We start from the raw sequence: 23277 nt of genomic DNA, 5'->3' as shown, positions 1-23277 counted from the left end.
TGTTGATGAGCGTGACAAGGTGCTTCTTAATATGAAAGATGATTCATGTTTGCTGTGGGTTTGTGAACTTGATAGTTTCAAAGCAATAAATACGAGTATGAATTATGCTATTCAACTGTCCTATTTAATTTTCATATTTAATTCATTTTAAATTTTTTAAAGTAAAAAGAGTTCTGCTCCTTTATTAAAGCTCTTCAGTGTATCAGCAAGATGCTGAATACCTACATCAGGTTGATTGCCTTAAATGTACTGTAGCTGCAAAGTGCAAGGGGGATTAAGACTGTGTCAGTGTGTTGAAAGCTGATTTGTCTCTGAAGGTGAGGGAATGTGTGTGACTTCACCATGTTTCCTGCGCTGGTTCATGTCTAACTCGCCTGTGTTTGGACACTGTGTTCCCATGTTTGAGGATAAAAAGGTAGAGAGGAGAGGAGAAAGAAAGCGACGCTGTAGAGATGAGGTGGGGAGTAGGGGGGAAAGAAAGCAGACAAAAGAGGAAGGGACAACTAGAGGTGATGAGAAGACCAAACAAGCTTGTGGTCTGCAGCCATAACCAATTTGACAAGCCACAGACTCCCGGTACTTTACTATGGAATGGCAAACATGTAGGCCACAAGTCCAGCTATGGAGAGAAAGCAGCACAGGACTTAACATAACCGCTGGAGGAGACTGAATGTTAACGGAAAGTTATCTAATTATTATGCACGTACAGGTGTTATAAATACATTTTAAAGCACAAAACGCAAAATGAAGCACCTTAACATAGGAGACCACTTCATTTTGGTTTGTATAATCAACAAATTTAAAATGGCAATATCTTTGTCGGCTTCTTGCTGATAATAAAATGCACATATTCCTTAAAACAGCCGTGAAGTCAGTCAAATATGTCTCACTGTATGCTCAGCCTCAGGTTGAGACATCACGGTCCACTGGTCCCATTCAAACCAGGTCAGATGGGCTTCACTTAAATTAAGTCATCACCACAGCGAGCCCAGCTCCAAAAAAAGGCAAATAAGCTTATACAGGCTGTCTGGTTAGGGGGCCAGCTGCATGCTGACTGACTGACCTCATCTCATCACTGTAGACCCCTGAATGATCACACACGGGTGAGAACAGCCTTACGTCACCCTCTATTCAACTGCGGGTCACTGAGAGAGAGAGCGGGAGAGGAAATAGGTCACTTGGCGATGATGAGCTTGGTGAAAAATGCAGACATTGGTTTTGGGAGGATAAAGACCCAAGAACAAACACACATTCAGAATACAGACACACTCGCACACAAGGAAGCACGCGCACACACACACACTTTTTTCCTCGTCTGCAGTTGGTTGGAGCAGGTGTGGCACTCCACAGTGGTCACCTGGGGTCACTACACTTAAAACACACTGATCATCACCCCGGTTTGAATCCACACCTCGGTTTAGTTGCTCTGTCTGTGTGGCTCAAAGCCACAAAACCAGCTTTGAAACACACAATTTCCTAACACCTGCAAACCCACACCAGTGGACGCCAGCAGCAACAAAACAAAGTAGGCAGCAATGTTTTAATGGTCAAACTCTTTTGAGTTCCCAATGCAAACACCATGCCCTCGCTCTTTGTATACCCCTCTCCTCCTCCTCTAGTCCTCAGCAGGGTAACAAGGCTCAGAATAGTAGGTGTGTTAATTAGAGGATTACAGCCAAGACGCTATAAATGACAGCCAGGCCTTCTTTATTGACTGCACATGTTTGCCCTGCTGCGACAGAAATAGGTAGGAGGGTCACTCCGAGCACCAACCTTCTCTGACATCTCTTAGATTTAGAGCGTGCTTTTATGGGAGAGGTCTTGTTACTGGGACAACGCACAGTTTACACACACACACACACACACACACACACACACAGGGACCAGCCAAAAAAGACAGGGGGAGAAGTGCAGATGAGTATGAGATAGCGGTCTAAGGCAGAAAGAGAGAAGGTGCGTGAAGGCAAAAGGGGCTTTGTAGACAAGAGCAACATGGCACAGCCTCTCTGCACGGAAAGCCACTAAGTGTGCTGTGAATGTTGCAAACAGAAATAGAGAACGAATATCGCTCATGTACGAGCAATGGGTGTTAAGAGTGTTGGTGGTAGATGAACATATGAAAGACTTTATCTGCACCTGACTACTGCAGAGACGAGGACATGCATGTTTGGATTCAATGTTTTTTCACATTATAATCTAGTTTTGTGTTTGTGAGCTGTTGTGGAAGCAATTATATTATGTACTGGGGCTATATCCATACCAACACATTGTTGTTTTAAAACGCATAACCTTTGTCACGTTTACACCTAGCATCCACACTACTCTGGTGTTTTTGAACCCTTAAAACAGAGACTTTTGAACCACGTTCAACACTCACGGTCATGTGGACTGTGAAACAAAATGAAGTCAGTGACTTTTGTAAAATGTCATTTCTAAGGATATAGGATGAGGTGAAACACAGCATCTCAGTGTAAAATGACCAAGGCAAACAATAATTTCTTAACACTCTATCTAGATGTATCGTATATTCTATGTAAAACTGTTCCATGTAGGGTTGTACCTACGTGTCATAATTTAAATAAAATATTTTTAATTTAAAATATTTTGTCAACACCAGTACCCCCTTCTCTCCCTGGTTAGACAGGCAGCGACAGGAGTGCCATTCTACACCACAGATCATCTGTCAGGATATCACAGGAAGGAGAGACGTCATTCCCCGGATAGGGCAGGTTAGGGTGATGAAGACTGTGAGTTTATGTGTGTTTGAATTCATCCTTATGAGCGAGTGCGTGTTGCAACCATGTGTGACAAGGATGAACGGCGTAAGGTAAGAGAAAGACATTCCTACAGGAGTTCGAGGCAGGGTAGACAGTTATTTGCTCCAATGTGTGCAAACACAAGTATATGTGCATGTGCACGTGTATGTGTGTCTGTGTGTGTGTGTGTGTGTGTGTGTGTGTGTTGATAGCGCTGGTTGTCGGGGATCAGTAACAAGGCTGCTCTTGCAGTGATGTAATGCCTACAGGAGAACACAGCTGCCATGCCTGGGGGGTGAGGTAGTCACCAAGGGAAGGAGAGGGGAGGATGGATGGAGCAATTGAGGTTGGGGGAGGGCAGGCGGAGAGGAGGTGGAGATAAGGTAGCTGGGGGTGCTTGAAGTAATGAGGGGGTGTTTGAATCCATAGGGAGATAGTAGCTCAAATGATGTAGTCATCTCGCAAAGGGACATTAATGGTGCAGAGGGTAATGGTGTGAGTGTGTGTGTGTGTGTATGTTAGGGTCTCGGTATCGAACCTCAGTACTGATGGAAATGTAGTATCAAGTATCAAAAAGTGTCAAGTATTGACAGTTGCCATCTACAGCATGGACAGATTCTAAGGCTACTTATTTTATTCTTCAAAAAAAACTTTTGTTGATCTAAATTGGGAAATGTTTTACAATTTAATACTTTATTTTACTTAGGCAAATTTCTCAATTTAACGCTGATGCACCGATAGATAGAAAACTTCCATTATATTATTTTGAAACTCATTTATCATATTGCACAGATATAAAAAATAATCCAAACAATAACTAGCACTAGTGTAAGTGTGTGTGCCAGTACTCTCTCCTAATCCATGTGCCTGCTCACCTGCATTTATAAAAACTCCCTTCCTCAATTTACACCCCGTCACACACGATTTTTCCGAGGAGGTGAAAAAAAAGGACACCAGAGGGAGATGGAGGAAAGGGGCTTCTTAGATGTGAAGACCAGCGGGAGGAGGGTGTATGAGATTAAGGGAGCCCTGATGCACTACTTGGCCATGTTTGTATGCTCATGCATGAGATAGTTTCATCTCTATCTGTGCAGCCTGGAGGGAGGCCTGCACGCATCAGTCATGCAGCAGACCCCCTGCCCTCCAAACAACTTAACCCCCTGGAGGAGCTCAGCACCCTGGGCTACTGCACCAGTAAATCTATCTCACTGGGGGAAAAAATTAGTTTACACACAGATACTGTATAAACACTAAGCACATATACAAAAGACACACACACACACACACACATACACACACACACAGGAGGGAAGAGGGTAAGCTATCAAACACGCCAAGGGGGGCTTTCAGGACCAGACGGGCCCTCATAAACCAGATGAACTACTTAAAAATCCCAGTTGGAGATGTTCAGCAGTGTGTGTGTGGAATAAAAAGGGGGGCTGTTAAGCCTCAATATGAAATGCTGCTGGCCCCCGCAGGCATGTGCTTACAGTATCTTTGCATACATATAAAGCCTGTGCATTCACTTTGTGTAAAAGTGTGAGAGCATAAAGTTAATGTTCATTTTAGCCAAGAGTGAGACGCCTCACAGCTGTTTTCTGAGGTTGTATACAGCATGCATACTAACGACTGTGTGTGTGTGTGTGTGTGTGTGTGTGTGTGTGTGTGTGTGTGTGTGTGTGTGTGTGTGTGTGTGTGTGTGTGTGTGTGTTTGTAAAAAGAGAGGTTACTCTCTGCCCTCCTCTGATTTCCCCAGAGGTGAGTTTGTCTTCACAGGTTCACTTGAGCATAACGGATGGTTATTTCTTTCTAAATGCTAATGGCCTGAGCTGGGATGCACAGATTTTCCTTGAAGCACATGAAGTAACACACCTCAACCCCCCTCTCTCTCACTGTCTCGTGCATAAAGGACTGTCTGACACACACACGTCAGTGTAATAGCTGTGCAGCTCCAACAGAGAGGAGCTGACAGCGGCATCAGTTTGTTTTTAATGAGCTTGCACTGCTGCTACATGCAAACTGACAGGCAGGTCTCAGATCAGTTCAGTGTTAATTAGCTCCTAGCAGCGCAGCAGGCAGGCTGACAGACACACTGTCCTGACACCAGTGCTGGAAGCCATCTGGTCCCCTGTTGGTCACACACACACACTGCTCTGTATCTACCAGCATCCTGTATACCTGTCTCACAATTAGCTCAGATTGTGTTTCTCTGTAGTCTATCCAGAGTGTCGGTCTGTGCCTGTTGCTTAGTGGTATGATCAGTTTCCCCACAATATTCTTTTACACAGCAACTCCTATTATCTCATCAGCACATGCAGCATGACTCATGGCACGGTGAAAGAGTCCCAGTTTTTCCTCTGACCTGAAATGCGTATCACTGCTGGAGGAAAGAATGATTTTCAGATCATTCATTTCCAAACAGAGACGGAAATGTCATATATCTGCTGATGTTCTAGTGAGCTAACATTTTCCTGAACAAATAGGTTTTTTTTGTTGTAGAAAAAACTATTATATGCATTGAAGATGAGACAAACTTTTAGTCACTCAGCAGTGTCCTCTTGCACACACAGACATGCAGCAGCAGTTAGGCGTTACACCCTGGAGATTGTATTTGGGCGTACAGGACATGGTGACAGCGGCTATCGCTACACTCGGGGTCAGGGTCGTTTTCCTGACATTAAAGGCCCTGGAGACAGAGTGTGTGTGTGTGCGTACGTGAATATGTCACATCCACAACACTCCAGTGACATCACTTCACCAGCTACAGAAGAACAATAGAGAAAGAATGACGCAATGTCGTGAGAGGAACTGGGCAAGCCGTTTCTGTGTGCCCTGCCAACGCCTTCGTAATGTCTTTTAAATTATTTTTAAAGCTGACGGCGGGACTTGTGAGCTTTTCCTGAATCAAAATCAAGTGTTCATCATGTTAACGTATAAATGCCCAAACACTCATGACGCAAATTTGTCCACATACCTGCTGAGTTCCCTAGGCGTCGCCCTCTTTCACCCTGGGGAGCCCCGATGTCACTTTTCGCAGAAACAGGAAATAGTTACACAACAGAAGGGGAAGCAGCCTCTCTGTAGGCTGCCTTTATCTGTGCATGTGTGTATGTGCGACTCTCTGAGTGTGTTTATGTTGTGTGCAGAGGGGGAGATATCAGGAGGTCCGGGAATGATCACAAACTGCTGCATTCCTCAATCTGGGGCCTTGGGCTTGCCTTGAACAAAATTAGCCTGTTGCTGTGGCAATGGAAAATCTCCCGCGTTCATCAGGAAGCAGCCGCAGCCCCAGAGGTTCAGCCCAAAAGTTTGTGTGGTCAGCATGTATTTACAGTAATAAGACCTCTGTTACAAGTCTGTGTACATACCAGGAAGTGTTAAACCGCTGAGGATTTAAACTCTCTGCTCTACTACAGGCAACTAGTCCACCCCTGTACCAGTGAGCTGAAAAAGAAAATCCCACTGTCTTTTTGGGGGAGATTGACAGCAAACTGCACTTTAAAATAGATATTCTCATACTGTAACACACTTCAAAAAACTGCCAAGAAATAGAACCTCATCCACATGGCGGCGGTGCAGACTAAATCTGATTAAAGCTGCTGAGAAAAAACATGGCAATCAATTAGGTAAGTAAGGAAGCAGCATACCGGAGATAAAGTACACCAAGACAGCACGCTGATAAACATCCACCATTGTTCCAGGGAATGACGCTATGACAGGATCGGCAGTGGGCAGTCCGAGCATGAATGGAATCTGGTGGATGCAAGCCAGCTCTGGGTAGGATAAACTAGCATAATTTTTAGCTAATCCTTCCCCTTTTCTTCTGCCTTTGGAAATTTCCACTCCACATGTGTGTCAGAGTCATCAGAATAAATGCTGCAGCAGTAAACTGATGGCGCAGCAACCAAACTACGAAGCACTTGGCCCAAATTCATGGTGCGGTTCGAGTTATGAGGTGCTGATGAGGGGCGTAGCGCGGAGAAACCGGCCCGGGATAGCGGGCTGTTCAACTTCAGCTCCTGTTGACCTGATGTGTTGACACTGCCTAGGTAACAGTTTAAACAAACTATTTTTATTCCACGCTGGATGAATGCATGACAGGGGTGGGTTGGGATGTTCAAAAGGCCTCTAGATAGATTTCAAATGCAGCAGGAGCCAGAAGGTATGTACTGTGAAATGGATGTATACACAACGCAGCTTAAACAACTACGGTAGAAGTATTTAAGGCAGTGTGGTAAAAGCACTGTCCCACATGATTTCTCCGCAAACTTCACTTCTTAAAAAACAGGCAAACTGCATCTTGTAGGAAAAAAAATTAAATGTATGTCTGTGTGTCTGACCAGCTCTAATGTTTAGCCGCATTAAATGGAATTTATGCATATCTCCTCCGCGTGCATCTTTGCATGCAAGAGTATATATGTATGACTATATTTCACTTGTGTTCTTGTGTGTGTGGCCCCTTTCGAGCCAGCAAGGGACTCTGAGTGATGGAGGAGAACGGGAAGAGGAGCAGGAGGCAAGCAGAGCAGGGAGATCACGTCATGGTGGAAACATTTGGCAGTGGCTCACATAAACACACACACACACACACACACACACACACACACACGGTGGCCTGTTTTGTTCTCCGGTTTTGAGGGAAAGAAGGGGAAAATGACATCAAGCTCATCATGTGAGGCCAATGAGACAGACGAGGGAGGGGGTGAGAACACTGGCAGAAACAGAACATTGTTACATAAAACTCAGTACAGGCCTCCTCTGGGCCCTGTTTTCATATTATATGTGTGTCTGTGTGTGTGTGTTTTTGTGTGACCACATGTGCATGTATTTGCTTGCTTGCAGGAGTGTGTGAAATTTAAACATTTGCACAATACATCATCAAGGTGTGTGCCTAAAAAAAAGGAGCATACCCGCAGAGTGACTGCAAAACACGGCATCGTGTCACCCTGCAGCTCCAAGGCTTCTCAAAGTCTGTAATGCTTTTCAGAGCAGGGAGGTGATGTCATAGATATTTTTGTAAGCCATTTTCTTTGACCTTTTGCTCCGTTGGTGCATGCTGGGGTGGGGCCAGTGTGTGTGTGTGTGTGCGTGCATGTGTGTTTGTGTATCTACAGGCCAGGGTGAGAGAGCAGAGGCCACTGGCGCCAGATGTGACGACCGCAGGAGTCTGGGCCTAAAAATAGAGCTCTGTTCTCAGCACTGTCAAACAGAAGGGGGGGGGGGGGGGGGGGGGGACAGGGGCTGAAGGAGAGATGGAAGATGGAAGGAGAGGTGGAAGGAGAGGTGGAAAGGAAGGCGAGGTCATTGAGAATAATGTGTCAGATCTCCCCGGGGAAGGTGAGCTCACCTCCTAATGGCACCACTGGCTCCTTCTCAATGAAATCATTGATCTGCTGGAGCTCCCCACAGCGTAATGGAGAGGGATCAGATGGAAGGGGAGGGAAAGGAGGAGAAAGGGGCAAGGAGGTGCAGAGAGGACAGATTATGAGGTTAAGTGGGGGATGACGGAAAGACGAAGACGGCTGGAGGAAGGGAGAACATGGACCCCAGGCACATGTGCAACCTCTCTGACCTACACTGTGGCCAATCACAACACACCTGGAGGCACAGAATGGTAAATAAATGTCACTCAAACACTGATTACACAGCTCATTTGGTCATGTCAACCTGATGGTCATCACGAAGGTATAAACGGCAAGACTAGAGATGCAGGCAGCACCTTTGGGTCCTCAAGAAAATGCACTTTCTCTAAAAGCGTTTTTATTCCCAAAAAATTTATGATTTATGTCTGTCAGAGCATCCCGCACACACTTGCACTTAACAGCTCTGCAGGTGTGCATGCACATGTGTGTGCGTTTGTTCTGGCAGAGATTCTGGTGGCTTTCTCTCCTCATGCTTGTTCAGATTATGACTTCCTGCTGGGCTCCGGAGGGAGAAGAAGAAGCAAGACTTTCAGCTCCGAAGAGGCTGACGAACACAGTACAGGTCAGCACAACGGCCCGCCTCACTGAATGAGCTCTTCGACCACACACACACACACACACACACACACACACACACTCAGGATGAAATGTCTAAAGAGTATTACCTCATCTCCTCAATAGCTCTCCTCCTTCTGTTTTGTCTTTTTCTTTTTCTCACACATGCACTCTCAAACATTGCCTCATGCGCGTGCACGCACTACTTCATATGCACATATTCATGCAGACATGCGCACACACACACAAAAACACACGTACACACTGATACAAACAGACCTCCTTATGTAGCTCATTGGAATGTCTCTGTGAACGGCTGCATTGTGAGATTCGGCCTCCCACGATTACCTCACTTTTTCAGCTTCTTTCTGATCCACACACGCACACACACATGCACGCATGCACAAGGGCCGCCCCGTTGTATAACAGCACAGCAGAATGACATAACTGAATTGACCTTTGTACCTCTGTCTGTGCAGTCACACCCTAACCTGATCTCTTCAAAGCCCCGGGATACGCAGCAGCTCCTGTGTGTGTTTTTAGTGTGTGTGAGAGAAAGACAGAGCGAGCGAAAGAAAGAAAACGAGAGAAAGAGCGAGAGAGAGAGAGAGAGAGAGAGAGAGCGGGACCTTTCATCTCCTAATACCTCCCATCAGTCTGTCATCGCCATGTCTCATCCTGTATGCTTTTGCATTGAGCTGGCCGGCTGACAGCGTGGGAGTCAGCGAGCTAACCTGTAAAAACCAAACTGTCCCAGTTACATACTATGTCTTAAATTCAGTCATCACAGTGTACTACATATCTTCCCATTTGTGAGGATCTAAGCAGACAGCTCAGAAAATGAAGTGAAGTTCAAATATGTAAGTATACTTTAATCTGAGTACACTTTATCACTTTTTACTGAGACAGCACTACATATTCAAACCTGGTTTGACTTTGTTAGTATGTAGTTTGGACGTCGACACCGCCCAAATCTCACCAAGCTTGTTTAGCGGTGACACGAGGAGGTTAGGTCAGATCTACATACCTATCTGGATTGCACCTTGTGGACAAATCACCTGGTGAACAGCTAGTTCATAAACTAACAATCAATTTCATTATCAATTAATATGTGGATTTCTGGACTAATCATTTAGTCTATAAGTGTCTGAAAAAAGTGAAAATGCTCCACCCATATGGTGAGCATTTTCACTATATGCTCTCTCTAAATGGCTTGTTTTGTCTGACCAACAGCGCAAACCCCAAATACATTCAATATTCAAATCTATAAAACAAAGAAGCAGGAAATCCTCACATTTAGGAATTTGGAACTAGTGTTTGACATTTATTCTTGACAAATGATAACTGGGGACTGTGAGTTAAGGCAATGCTCAGATGCATGTACACGCTGCCCTCTCAGTTTCCCCAGTGCAGAGAATCTAGACACGTCATGTCGTCACAACTCATCTCTGTCATGCGTTTCTCTCCTTTCGCTCTATCACTTTGACCCAGTCGTGTGGCGCTTTAGTAACCCTGCGAAAAACACTGGCAGATGGCGCTGGGGAAGATTAGGAGCAGTCTTGCACATCTGCAAACTACACACACACACACACACAAGATGGATGAAATACACACCTGCATCCCCGTTCCTACACCTTAATTTCCTCTTTCATGACCTAACTCTGTTTCCTATCAGCCCCTCTTATAATCTTTTTTTTGCACTTGTTCCATTTTCCTGTTAAAACTAATGTCCGGTTGTCAGTTTTTACAGAACTTCAACAAAACATGTGCACTATGAATAAAATGCATTGTCATTTTTATCACCACCTCACATCCTTTTGAAACCATTATCCAACTATCTTTTCATCTGCAGTACATGAGGGCATTATTTCCACACTTTCTTTTCTCTCTCTCTCTCTTTTCACTTTTTGATCATTATTATCTTTCTGTTCAGTCTCTGCAGCGTCTTCTGCTAAAACTAGAACATGAGGTTAAGAGGCCAACATCAAAACATTTCATACTGGCAGGCCTACATCAGAGCCGATGTGACGCATGACGTAGCTACGCAGTTGGCATCAACTAACATACCACCTAGCTACACACTAGCAGGCAGTCTCTGTTGTTTTTGGTTTGGCTGTGTGCTGTGGATTGGTGGGAAACACGCAAACTTCAGACCCACTGGGGAGGCAGCTGGCTCCAACCAAGCGATGTCCTCCTCTACAAAAAAATTAAAAAAAATACACAAACACACACACACACACACAAAGTCAGAACTCTGAAAAAGGCAAGACACATCAGCCTGAGCTCCAACTGGGTGAGATCATTGCTGTGGTAAAAAAATATGGCTGTACTCAGAGAGACAAGTTTCTCACAAACACTTTCACACAGTAGATGAAGTAATAACGCAAACATACATGCGTACACAAGCAGGACCCATGCGAACGCATGCATTCACATGAGCGCGCACGCATAAACATTTCCCCACTGCTACCAACACCACATCCTGTGTAAATATACATTTCAAAGTAAACACAGGGTGAAAGTCATTCGCTACCCAGCACAGCTACTTGTCTCATTCACAAAATCAATGGACCTATTGGAACATGGCTTGCTCCATGACATCATCCACATTTAGGAAGTGGTGTGCTCTCCAAGCCGGAGTTATTGATTATTTAGTGAATGGAGAGAAACATAAGAAGAGTCACCAATTGTTTTTTAGATCAATACATTCCCAGTACATGCATTTAGGTTGTGTAGCATGTCATTCAAGCAGATTATCTGCCAAATGCCCATCTTTCCTGCAATTAATTCCCCTAGTTTATGTTGAAGTCATCAAAATGTAGCTTTAAAATATGAAAAAACATAAACCTGCTTTGTGTCTCTGCTAACTGTGCCCTAATCTCACTTTAGCAAGCTTCTGCATAAGAAACAGATAAGGCAGAAAATCCTCTTCCACCCAGATAGCAAGCTCAGTAATTATTCTTTTATTCACCCTGTCCATCCCATTTATGGATTATTTTCTTTTCATCTCTCTTTCTGACCCTCCTGCAAATCATGTGACTACCACTCACATGATTTGCAGCAATGTTACGGTGTGTATTGTGCGCGTGTGTTTGGTCTGCATACGTGAGGCTGAAAATAAGTCATCGTAGGAATTATTAGCATCATAAATCAGAGGTTCAGTAGAGGTGCTGCAGAAGAGCTGGAAAAGAGGGAGATGGGGGAGAGGGAGGGCAGAGAATGAATGGGGAGAAAGAGAGAAGGAGGATTACTGTTTGCAATTTTAAAGTACCTTGAATCTTTAAGAATGTGAGAGGGGGAGTAAAGCCTAGCAAAACCAGGAATGAGGTGAAAAACAGAGAAAAAGGAAGGAAGGAAAAAACGAATAATATTTTAGAGCATTTGGTGATGTCTTCAAATAACTCGTTTTGTCTGACCAATAGTCTAAAACCCAAATATTTTCATTTTACAATGATCGAAAAAAGAGAGAAAAAAAAGCAACAATTGAGCAGCTGGAACCAGAAATTGTTTGACATTATGGACAATAGCCAATATATTTCTGTAAATCTGACTAATCATTTCAGCAGTGAAATGTTAAAAAAAATACTGTCTGTCTTGAGGTGGCTGGTGTGTGAAGAGATCACGATGGTACAGCATGACCCCTTACCTCGGAGCCTGCTTGATATGGTGTTTGTTCAAAAAACACACACACACACACACACACACACACAAAGATTCTTTGTACCCCAAATAGCAAGACAGCCCCCCTTGTTGACCACATGCTCCTTGCTTTTGTTGATTGCAAAGCAAAGAATGTACAAAACCATGATTAAACATGATGGTAATTTGTAAATGTAATTTTACAAATTGCCATCATGTTTTGTTAATTAAAATAATTTAAGAAGCACTGTTCAAAAGCCTTAAAAAATCCCTGGCAACCATTTCCTCTTCTTGTCTCTCACACAATCCCCCCCAATGAAAACTCTGCAGCTTCCCTCGACACACACACACAGATCCAGCAGCACTCATTGACATGTTATCACCCCCCCCCCCCCCCCCCCCCATCTGCCCACCCACATACACACATATAAACATTATAAACATCACAGACACGGTGCTAGCTCCACTGACCCCAATAATACAACCACCCAAACAACAGCCAGCGCCATTGGCTGAGTCCTTCTGGGGAATCTGCCACTGTTGTCGTGGAAACAGCAGAAAAGCCGGGACAGAAATGGAAGAAGTGTGTCCTCTTTTCTTTCCCCTGAAGAAACGTAGGGAGAGCGAGCTGAGGAGACTGATTAAGAGGGAATCGCTGACAAGGGGTCTTTCATTAAGAAGGGTATGATGTCTGATCAAAAAAAGAGGGAGTCCCGGCTTCTGTAGACAATCAGCGAGATTGTGCTGATGATATCGAACATGGTCGTGAGTGCGCACACAGTACATGCGGGTGTGCCCAGCCTAAGCATGTGCTCAGTACATATCTCTGTGACTAATTGTGGAGCCTGGGTGCTTTCAGGGCAATCCTCGGCGTGTATGAATGACTCAGGGAAAAGCGCTAATCTCCCAGCAGAGGCAGAGAACTGTGGGGAGGAGAAGAATGGGGATGTGGGGATGCAGAGAAGAGAGCGGAGATTTGCCCGAGCAGCACGCCTCTGACGTCTCATTTCCCATCCTGACTGAGGCAGATTACGCTGTCCTTTCTGCACTGACACATTTGGGACGGATGCATAAGCCTCCTCTGGTGGATGTGTGTGTGATGTCGTTCCTTAAAAAGCTGCAGCCACCGCAATCGAGATGTTATTAACTCAACAAGGCTATTAACAGTCTTGCTGGGGCTCAATTATAAGTCTTAGTGTGCTTAGTGGACACTATGACAGGATAATAACTGTGGTAAATAAGGCCAGAGGATTGAAGTTGAGGTTCAACTTTTTTTCAGTGATGCTGGGTAAGAGAACGACTCCAGGGAAGCTTAAATATCAAAGAGTCATCACAGAGGCTTTGTATCCAGGCTGCATGCTTTCATACTTCCTCCTCTCCTTTCTACCTACACACATACCTGTGAAAATCTGATTACTTTCCAGTAAAGAAATGAGGAACAACTAGTATAATGTGACTGAGGAGATGGACACTTGACATGCTCATCAGTGACATCTGCTGACCAAACTGTGGAACGACAAGCAGCTTAAATTAGCCAGGGAGTTGTGAGGTGACGCACACCTGCCTGCTGTACACTAGGAAGCGGGTAACAAACAAAGAAACACCATGAAATCTAGATAGAAATGTTCCATTTTGGATCAAGGGGAATGTTTTTTGTTCAGATAAAAAAGAAAGAAACACAACACCACCACTGTCACACTACAAACACTCTTGCATACCAGTGAGCAGGGAGACTTTGTGGAAGGTGCCCTCCAACTTTCCCATGAGAATGTGCACGAAGCCATCTTTGGACAGATGCCCCGTCTCTTTGGAACTCTGGTCATACACCACCACTTCCTGCTTCCTGCCCAGCTCCACCTGCACAAAAGATGAACAACAAGGAAGAGAGGAGAGTTGATTTTCAGTGCTAATGTGGAAAGCATGTCAAGCATCCAGTACCGAAATGGAAGACAGAGATCGTTAATCTGACTGGAATTATAGGAATGTAAGTGACATATTAGACAGTGTAATTTGCATTTGGGACAAGAGTGCACACACACACACACACACACACACACACACACACGACTGAACTGTGCATTGCAGTGCATGCGCAACTGGCTTTATTGATGCCATTGATGGCAACAGTAAGTAAGATGTACAGATGATACAGGTGATTCTAGAGTTAGTTATAAGGTTATGAGGATAAAGTATAGGATTATGAATAATGCATTAGGGCTGAGTGTTGCACTGGGATACTGCTGAGAGAGTTGTTTGTAGTAATGGGAGGTAAATATCAGTAAAATCATAAAAGCTGAATACGTTGCAAAGGGTATGGGCATCCATCAATACATCTGTGTGATGCTGTTATATCAGACTGTGAGAAAGATGAGAGGATATGAGCATGCGCCGGCGTGACGCATGTATGTATGTGTGTTTTGCACGAGAGAGTGTGAGCATGTGCCTGAGCCTGCACCCACACCAGCCAGGCTTGTGTTGTTCCCCATGTTGTCAGGCAGGCTTTGGTCATGTGACCATCAGGCAGTGCCTACTGCAGCTATGAATCACTGCATCACTGAACCGCCACTGGACAGGCGAGGAGAGAGGGAGGAGGAAGCAAGGCGAGAGGAAGGGAGGGATGAAGAGGGTGGAGGCAGTGGAGTAGTGGGGCAGGGAAAGATGGAGACGAGATGGAGAAAGACACAAGAGGCAAATGAAGAGGAAGAAAGGGAAGGAGAGAAAACTGAGGTGAAGAAAAGGGGGCAGGTGGTGGAGGAGAGTCAGAAGATGGAGGGAGACGAGGATGAGATAGGACAACCCACTGCATTTTAGTTTACCTGAACATACAGCGCACCATGCTCATCTACGAGCTATAGAATAGCAACTAGCTTCCAGACAAAACTGCACTTTCTCCAATTGTGCCTCTCATCGCTTCTTCACTCTGTATGCTGAAAGGCACACTTGTGATGATAGCTCATGGGATACACAGCGTGCACAGAGTGTGCCTGATTTTGTTTCTGCTTATAGAGCAGTTGCAGCACAGCGCCCCGGCAAACTCCCATGCAGGTGATTTAGACAGGACAAGGTCAGGCTCTGAAGTCTGGTTATAAGTAACTCTGGTCCAGTAAAAACACAGCTTAGCTCTACCCACCTGCATCCAGCACCAATGGCCTACAGAGGTCAACACTAATGTCTTCAAAGTTTTATCTGTTCACTGTCTAGATAATTGTTTGTCGAGGCGCCTTGCTGGCCCAGGGGTTTAAAGCGCTGATCATAAGCGGCAACATGCCTGGTTTGAGTCTGGCGCGGGATCTTTGTTACTCTCCATTTCACAATCCCCTTGTTCACTGTTGTTTACCCACTGTATAATAAAGGCATATAAACCCCGCCTCATCACAAACACTGACGACCTGCGATACCATCTGGTCCAGTATGTCTCGAGAGATATAATCAAATAAAACGGCACCAATTTGTAGCGCCTGGTGGCTGGTAGCATGCACTTGTCAGTGAAAGATTCAATGCAGTGCTACGAATCTAAAAAAGTGTTTACCCTATGTTTCCTTACCTTACCTGTCCATACTCACTATCTCTGTTTTAAATCCCCTACAGCACACCCTCCATCTTAACTAACTCTGGATAATTTTGGCAAATAATCCTAATGGGATCAGATCTAATTTGGGAACCTGACTTCAAGGGCAGAGGATTACTGGCCTTTAACTATACATACATGCACAGCACAAATACACACACTGTAAGGTATACGCAACAGCCCTGTTTGTCAGCTGCACACAGCACATCACATTATGTGATGTGCTGTGTGTCTTCTGTGTATGCGGTCTGTGAAGCTATTCTGTACAAAATAAGTATTTTTCCTCTATATGTAGAAAGACCTACTGTCTCACGCTCTGGAATTACTAACGAGCACTTCCTTGAGGAACTTTACAGGGTTTATAATGATGTGTTGAAGTCATGTTAAAAAAAAGCAGATGAATATTCAATTTCAGCAGGAAAGGACAGTGTTAACAGGCAGTTCAAATACTGTTGTCATCAGTATTTTTCACAGAAGTCCATAGTAAATGTGGAAGATTCAGCAAGAGAATGAAATTACACCTCCGCTCGAACTATTTGAATGTGTTTCCTGCGAGTTAGAAAAGAAACAGCAGCCTCCATATCTAATGGAAGTGTATGAATGAAAATAGCATATCAGCAATACTCTGCTTAAATAAATAAAGCTATACCTCCAGCTCAGCATGTGATATGCATTGAGTTTGCTGCAGTGCTAGAGGTCAACGACCCGAGCGTGGCGTAGCTGTCAAGACTGCAGCAGTAGTACAGATCTCTCATTCCTCTGCAGTGCTACAGCATCACTAATACTACTGTACTGGCCCAGGCGCTCTGACGCATGCACACTGCAGGTAAACAAGGATTGCCACTTGCAGAAAGAAGGAAAAGGGAGGGGCCATAGAGAGAAGGGTGAAAAGTAAAGAGGATGTAAAAGGAAAGAAAGGCAAAAAGGAAGCCCAATAAGGCGATCAGAGAGAAAGTTGAGGCAGGAGCCTATGTGCTCCTGCCTCAGAGGGAGGAGGAGGGGTGCAGGGAGGAACAGAAGGTGGCACTGGCAGACCAAATGCTACAATCCTGCTGCACCCAAGCTTCCTCTCTTAACGCATCTGAAGGCTGGCATCACAGCAGGACATAAACAAGGGTTGGTCACAGGGTGAGATGTTATTTCCCCCCTGCTGTTTGCAGAGGGCGACAGCAAGACGGATGGGAAGAGACTGCAAGATTGAGAGACTGAAGAGACATTGCGGCGGAAAGCCAGTAGCACAAGTGACAACAACATTTGTGTTAATAATGTGAACTGAGAAACAAAAGAAAGAAAATTAAGTGTAAAGTAGAAAGAATGGAGGTTTTGAGCAAGAAACACAGGCCTTTCACTGACCCTGTGTTATAAAATATACAAAGGCGGGAAAAAAAACAAGGTCTGACACAAGGATGCGAGGGACAGTCTGTAAACACACGCACACACACAAACACACCATTCCACCATCATCTGTGGAATTGTGGAAACAAAAAGCTGCTGGCTTACAGTAAGTGCTTGGGTAAGAAAGTGAAACATGGTTTCCCCTGACATCAGCAGTGCTACCGACCAGTGACAAGGTCAGTGTTGAGCGGGACAGTATGTGTGTTTGTGCATGAACAGTGTAAAAATGGTCCCACATTCCTCTCTGGGATGACCCTGCAGTGTGGACTAACAGTGTAACAGAATAGGAGAAGAAAACACATGATGCATTTTGATGTCAAAATCTTTTTTTTAACAAGGGCACAAGATGGCACTGTGTGCAGGAGACCTTGCAACTTTCTATCAATTAATCATTTGCAGAAAATACTGCACATATCATTCTTTCATTCACTTATTATTGCTGGATTTGTAGGCACATCTTCAAGTGGCTTATTATCCCAATCTGGCTACAAACTTGCTTAGCGGTTGGGCACTGCTAAACATACAACACCTGACACTACATACAGTACATTACATTTTAGTAGAGGACCTGCTGTAACAGGCAGTGACCTCTCCTAGCAGTTCATCCGTGAGTTTAAGACTCTGCCACACAGGGTGCAACATATACCACTGTACAGATACCACCCCGGGGCTAGATGATGTCATTTACTGGCACTGGCAGCTGCCACTTCCATGTATGCTTGTGTAGGTGTGATGCATATGTCACAGGGTTCCTGTACTTCTATCGTTATGAGGACCGAACACAAAGTCTGTCTGTGAGTGTGTGTGTGTTTGTGTGTGTGTGTTTCGGACAAGGATGTGAAGATGTGGCAGGGTGGTGAAAGTCCCTGATGCCTCTGTGTATGTGCAGTGTGAGGTCATCACTGACACTTTCAAAGATGTGGTCACCTGATCTGGTCACACCCTCACAACGCTGAATGTCAGAGGACCTTTAACACACACATGCTCATACCAGGTCCCATATACAGTAAGCTACACATTCACATGCAAGTAATGCCTGTAGACATTTACATAGAAGTATATCATTTCCCTGTCTATCTGTCCCTCTCTGTCACACATACATATTCAATTGTTGTCTATAAAGAGCACATGCACACTGTAGATCCGGTTATATCACGTCACCCTCCTCACTTTGTACATAATGAAAGCCACATTTCATAACTGCAAATCATCTATTAATCATTCCCCTCTGTCTTTTAATTTACATCCATAAATTAAAAATACATTTTTACAATGTTAAATCTTTATTCAGTGTGTGTCTATGTCAAACAGTAGGATGATTCAGAACATGACCTCATCAAAGCAAACACATGACATATCCTGCTCTGTGGAAAAACCTGCCGCCAGTCTTTGTTTGAACTTGGCAAAAATAAATATGTGAATGAAACATACGAAAAATTCCCGGAGTTTGCCCTCTGGGTAATCTGGGAATAAATTCACACACTGAGTCATCAAGTTCTCATTTCTGCTGCTAATGTCAAGGCAGATGACACATGAAACGCTCATGTGTTGTCCTTTATTTTGGAACACTGCACTGTAGTTACTGGAAATGTCTGTGTCTAGAACAACACTATTATGAGGCCGTACAGTGTTTTCCGAAGGCATTAGCTAGGTCTTTGTCCTGTATCTGACATGACCAAAAATTGTTTTGTCGTTTATTTATTTTTAGACAATCTAAAGAATACTTGCTCTTGATTCTTCTAAATTATCCTTGAATTTCCCATCACGTATCATTACAGCCAGCACCCTTTTAAGGGGGATAAACACAGCATATGGTGTGCCATAAGTGGAATTGAGGGAGATCTTCTTCAATGCATAAATGCATTAGTTGGTTATGTGCAGTCTCCCCCCTCGCTAGGTAGCAGGGCACTCAGCCAGTCCTACCAATTAAAATCACAGACAAGATCACAGACCCATCGCCTGCCTCTCCTTATTGCTACGTGGACCTAGACCAAACAATTATAATTGGGAATCCTGTTCATTATCATGACTAATATGTTGTTGTTGTAACACTTGAAGACATACTGGGTAATTACAGATGTAGATGTAAACAGTGCATATAAGTCACTATGTAAGTGCTATCCAACTGTCATAAAGGCATGACACTACTGATGAAGCATAAGAGTATGTTTGCAACTAACAATTATCTTCCTTTAATCTGCTCATTGTCTTTTCAATTATTCTTTTAATTTTAGACCGCAGAAATTTATTTAAATTTTAAATTCCCTTAAATTGCTTATTTATTCTGACCAACACTACAGAAATCACGAGGTATTCACTTCAGCAGCAAATCATCAAATTTGAAAAAAGCTTGAAACAAATAAATTTTTATCTTTATAAATTACCAAAATTATTATTTTCTTTTCACAAACCATTGTGGGTTAATTTTCGGTCTGTTGAGCTTATTGATTCATTGACCAATTGTTTCAAAGCTACATCGGTATAAGTGATTCTCCACTATTAGTTAATTTGTTTAGTCAATGGCCAAAAATATCAGTCCATCTAGGAAATAGGGATACGCCGATCAAACTTTTTCTTAATCAGTACTGATTCTAGGATGGGGCCACGTACTGTATTTGTGTCCTCCACCACAAAAACTACGAAACTAAGACTTGAAACATGCTTGCAGCTATAAATATTTAAGTTCCACCACATTTGACATCTGTCTCTATGACTGGGCTGCTGTATTCTCCCTACTACTCTGTGTCCCATTCACCAGAGGTCTGGCGTTCATGCCGGTAGTGAAAACCTCTGGTCCATCTGTCAGGCCTGCCTGGCCGGCTGTTCCCATCACAGCAGCGGGGATTAGGCAGACTTAAGCCAAGAAACCAGCCGCCTGCCCTCCAGCCTGTCAGAAACGGCACGAGGAAGCCCCATTGCCGACTAAGCCTGTGCCATCCCTCTCCCACCAGAGGTCCACCGCCACCTAACCTACTGTATCCAGCTCTCTCTGACCTACATTAATAGAGAGCATTATAAAGAGGTTATGAAGGGATGGGAATGTGAAAGGGAGAAGAAAGAGGACACCATTTTGATTGCTGCTGCGCTGGTCATGGATGTTCATTCAGCTCAGTTAACTGAAGCATTGGGAGCGTCTATGAAAGAGGGTGAGTGCAGCGCCTTGGGGGATGCAGGCTATTAGTGCTCAATGGGATGTGAGGCGGGAGGCAGCCGGAGAGGAGGAGGAGGTAGCAGCCCATCCATGAATACCCTCAGTGCTGATCTCCCGCTTCCTGCATTCACTTCCCCAACAAAGAGCCACAATGGTGTCCTTTGCTGTCTTGGCTGGCCGAGGCAGCTCCTGGCGATGCTCAGAGCCATGTGGGGGGTAGAGACGATAGTGTGCTTGTGTGTGTGTGTGTGTGTGTGTGTGAGAGAGGGGTTAGCTGGGAGCCGGCTTTAACACCATACAGCCAGTCTGCACGTGCCCAGCCCGCGGCCTGCCAGTGGTCGCACAAAAGGAATGATGTCATGCTTAGCCAATAACAAAAGAGTCTGGGTCCGTTGGGCCCTCCTCTCTCACACGGCTAGTTCCAGCTTTATCCAGCCTAGCGTTAATCACAGGCCTTATCCTCTTTACTGGGGGTGGGGGATGGATAATAACAAACCAGCCATGGGGCAACACTAGATAGGGAGAGGAAGAGGAAAGAAAAAAGGAATGACTGATGAAGGAATGTGTCGGTGGTGGGGAGCTGCAGGCTATGGTTGAGGGAGACAGACAGGCGGGCAGACAGAGCTGTCATGAGATTGAAAGCGAGAGAAATCAGGAGGAAGCATGGCTCTATGGGGTGCCACAGTGTGAGACCTGCCGACCACAGGGCCCCACACAGAGAGGGACCCGTCAGACCCAGCACAGAAACACACTCAACCTGGCTGCACTGACTGAAGTAAGGAAACTCAAAGTCTGACTAGATCCAAAACGTCTCACTCTTCACAGCTCTCCAGCTCCAGGTCTTTCAACCTCTCCAGCTTTTCTTTGCAGTCTAAATCTGCAGACTGCAAGATTGGGTCATGCTTCACCACAAACCAAAATAAAACCATTTTCTGCGCAAATCTGTTCGGGATGAGTCTTGATGCAGGGTCTCCCGTGTAGCCTTCAGGCTTAGCTGCTCCTTTTGTGTCCATGTACATGTAACTCAGGCTGGCAGGATTTAATAATACAAGAGGTGTTATACAAGATCCTTGTCCTGTTAACAGTAGTACTTTTTGGGTGAGAAGAAAGGCATGTGGGTTTGACTCCCAGAAGCTCTTGCAATAAAGCTGAATTAAAACTAATTGCTATAACTGAGAGTTGGTGAGAAACAGCAGGCACATGGGGACTCAGCCAATGTACCAATTATACGGACGCTATTAGCTGAACTGAAGTAAATTTTACTTGAGAAAGTAACAATAATTCACAGTTCTCCTCCGTTTAACCATCTGACTATAAGGAAAGTGTCAGTCACCTACAAGTGTTAACTGTAATCCAACAGGAGCAGCAAGCAATAATCTAAACCAATAATGTATAATTATTTGCCATTTGGAGGGCAGGGCGTGTTTTGGTGATTAAAGTTCTCTAGCTGTGTAGCAAATGGAAATACAACTTGTGGAATGATACAGTATCTACGGGACATTAAATTGGAGCAGGTAATAAATCACATTCATAAGTAGGTTCAACACAGATGCATTACAGATCTCTCCAAACTGCTCCTGGCAACCAGGAAGTCAAATAACAAAAATACAGCAACAGCATTTTATGGACTGCCATTCAAACCCAATGTGTCACACCTAAAAAAATGTTTATGGCACTGGGCGTGGTTAAAAGTTAAATTAATAACTAAAATTTACATTTGGAGAATGACAGCAGCCAAGAAGAGGAATTTGCATTAAACTGTATGGGTGATGTATGCGCAGTGCACACATGGACTACATGAGGCCACAAAAACACATCCCACACATGAAACACACAAACTCCCCCCAGTTCTCGCTAAGGTTTCCCCTCTCAGGGTTCCTTCAGTTTCACACAGTGACTAAAAATACAGGAGTCAGCGTGCCATGGATGGACAGGCCATGGAAAAAAGGCTGCCATATTCCGAATAGAAGTCATGGAAAACAGGAGGATCCGATTTCAGGGCCACTGATAAGCAACAAACATACAGTACACCCGCCTGCCAGCCAAATATAGCCCCCAGAGAGGAGGCCAATCTAGAGCCACAGCTGTACACGGGTCAGGCTGTGTGAAATGTTCTAAGAAGCCCATGGGGGTGTTAGTGAGTCTTGCTCAAGGACACTTCAGCAGGGTGAACATCATGGGAACTTGAATCTGAGACTTCTGGTTCAAGGAAAGCTTTTGCTCCTACTATCACAACTTGTTGCATCTATCGTATCCCTGTATAACAAAGAACACAAACTGTACTTCCTCTCTATTACATACGTGACACAAACAACTAAAATTATAGTAAAGAGTATACCCTAAACTTTAACCCTTAAACACAGATCTCTAGACTTATTTCCTGTAGCTCTATGTCCATTTAAACAAAGAACAAAGAAAAGCAAAGAAACAGGATATTTTGTCACACAAGTCCTTGCTGTACTTAATGTTTTGCATTCCTGGGCTGATTTTGCTGCTTCTGCCGAAACTAGCAAGTTTATGCTGACTAGTCCCAACGCACTGTACTGTAAATGCACCATTTCAATTCCCAACCCTCATTTGCAAGAAGAGTCACAATGTTTTTCTTTGTATGACACAGGGAAATGTAGTAAATTCTAAACGTCTACCCATGCACTGTTAAAAAACAAAATAAAACAACAATTAGACCGTTTTACAGGGATTTCATGCTGGATTATTAAGTAGGTAGGGATCCAGTGTCTTGCCCTTATCAGAAACGTGGAAGCTTGCCACTCAGATACTTTGAATCCAGTC

The 23277-nt window shown here is 44.3% G+C and overlaps 1 protein-coding gene across 2 annotated transcripts in view; it reads right to left on the bottom strand.

The window, feature by feature from the left end:
• dusp8a (dual specificity phosphatase 8a) overlaps positions 1–23277 on the bottom strand; it is a 40740-nt gene that overhangs the window by 10334 nt on the left and 7129 nt on the right. For both annotated transcript variants that reach the window (XM_046038094.1, XM_046038095.1), the window contains exon 3: positions 14092–14230. In XM_046038094.1, coding sequence (XP_045894050.1) covers positions 14092–14230 — 139 coding nt within the window. The remainder of the gene's footprint in view (positions 1–14091; positions 14231–23277) is intronic.

Source organism: Micropterus dolomieu, linkage group LG22, assembly GCF_021292245.1.
Source record: "Micropterus dolomieu isolate WLL.071019.BEF.003 ecotype Adirondacks linkage group LG22, ASM2129224v1, whole genome shotgun sequence".
NCBI classification, from domain to species: domain Eukaryota; kingdom Metazoa; phylum Chordata; class Actinopteri; order Centrarchiformes; family Centrarchidae; genus Micropterus; species Micropterus dolomieu.
Note: the sequence above shows the minus strand (reverse complement) of the source record. Positions and strands in the feature narration are given on the sequence as shown.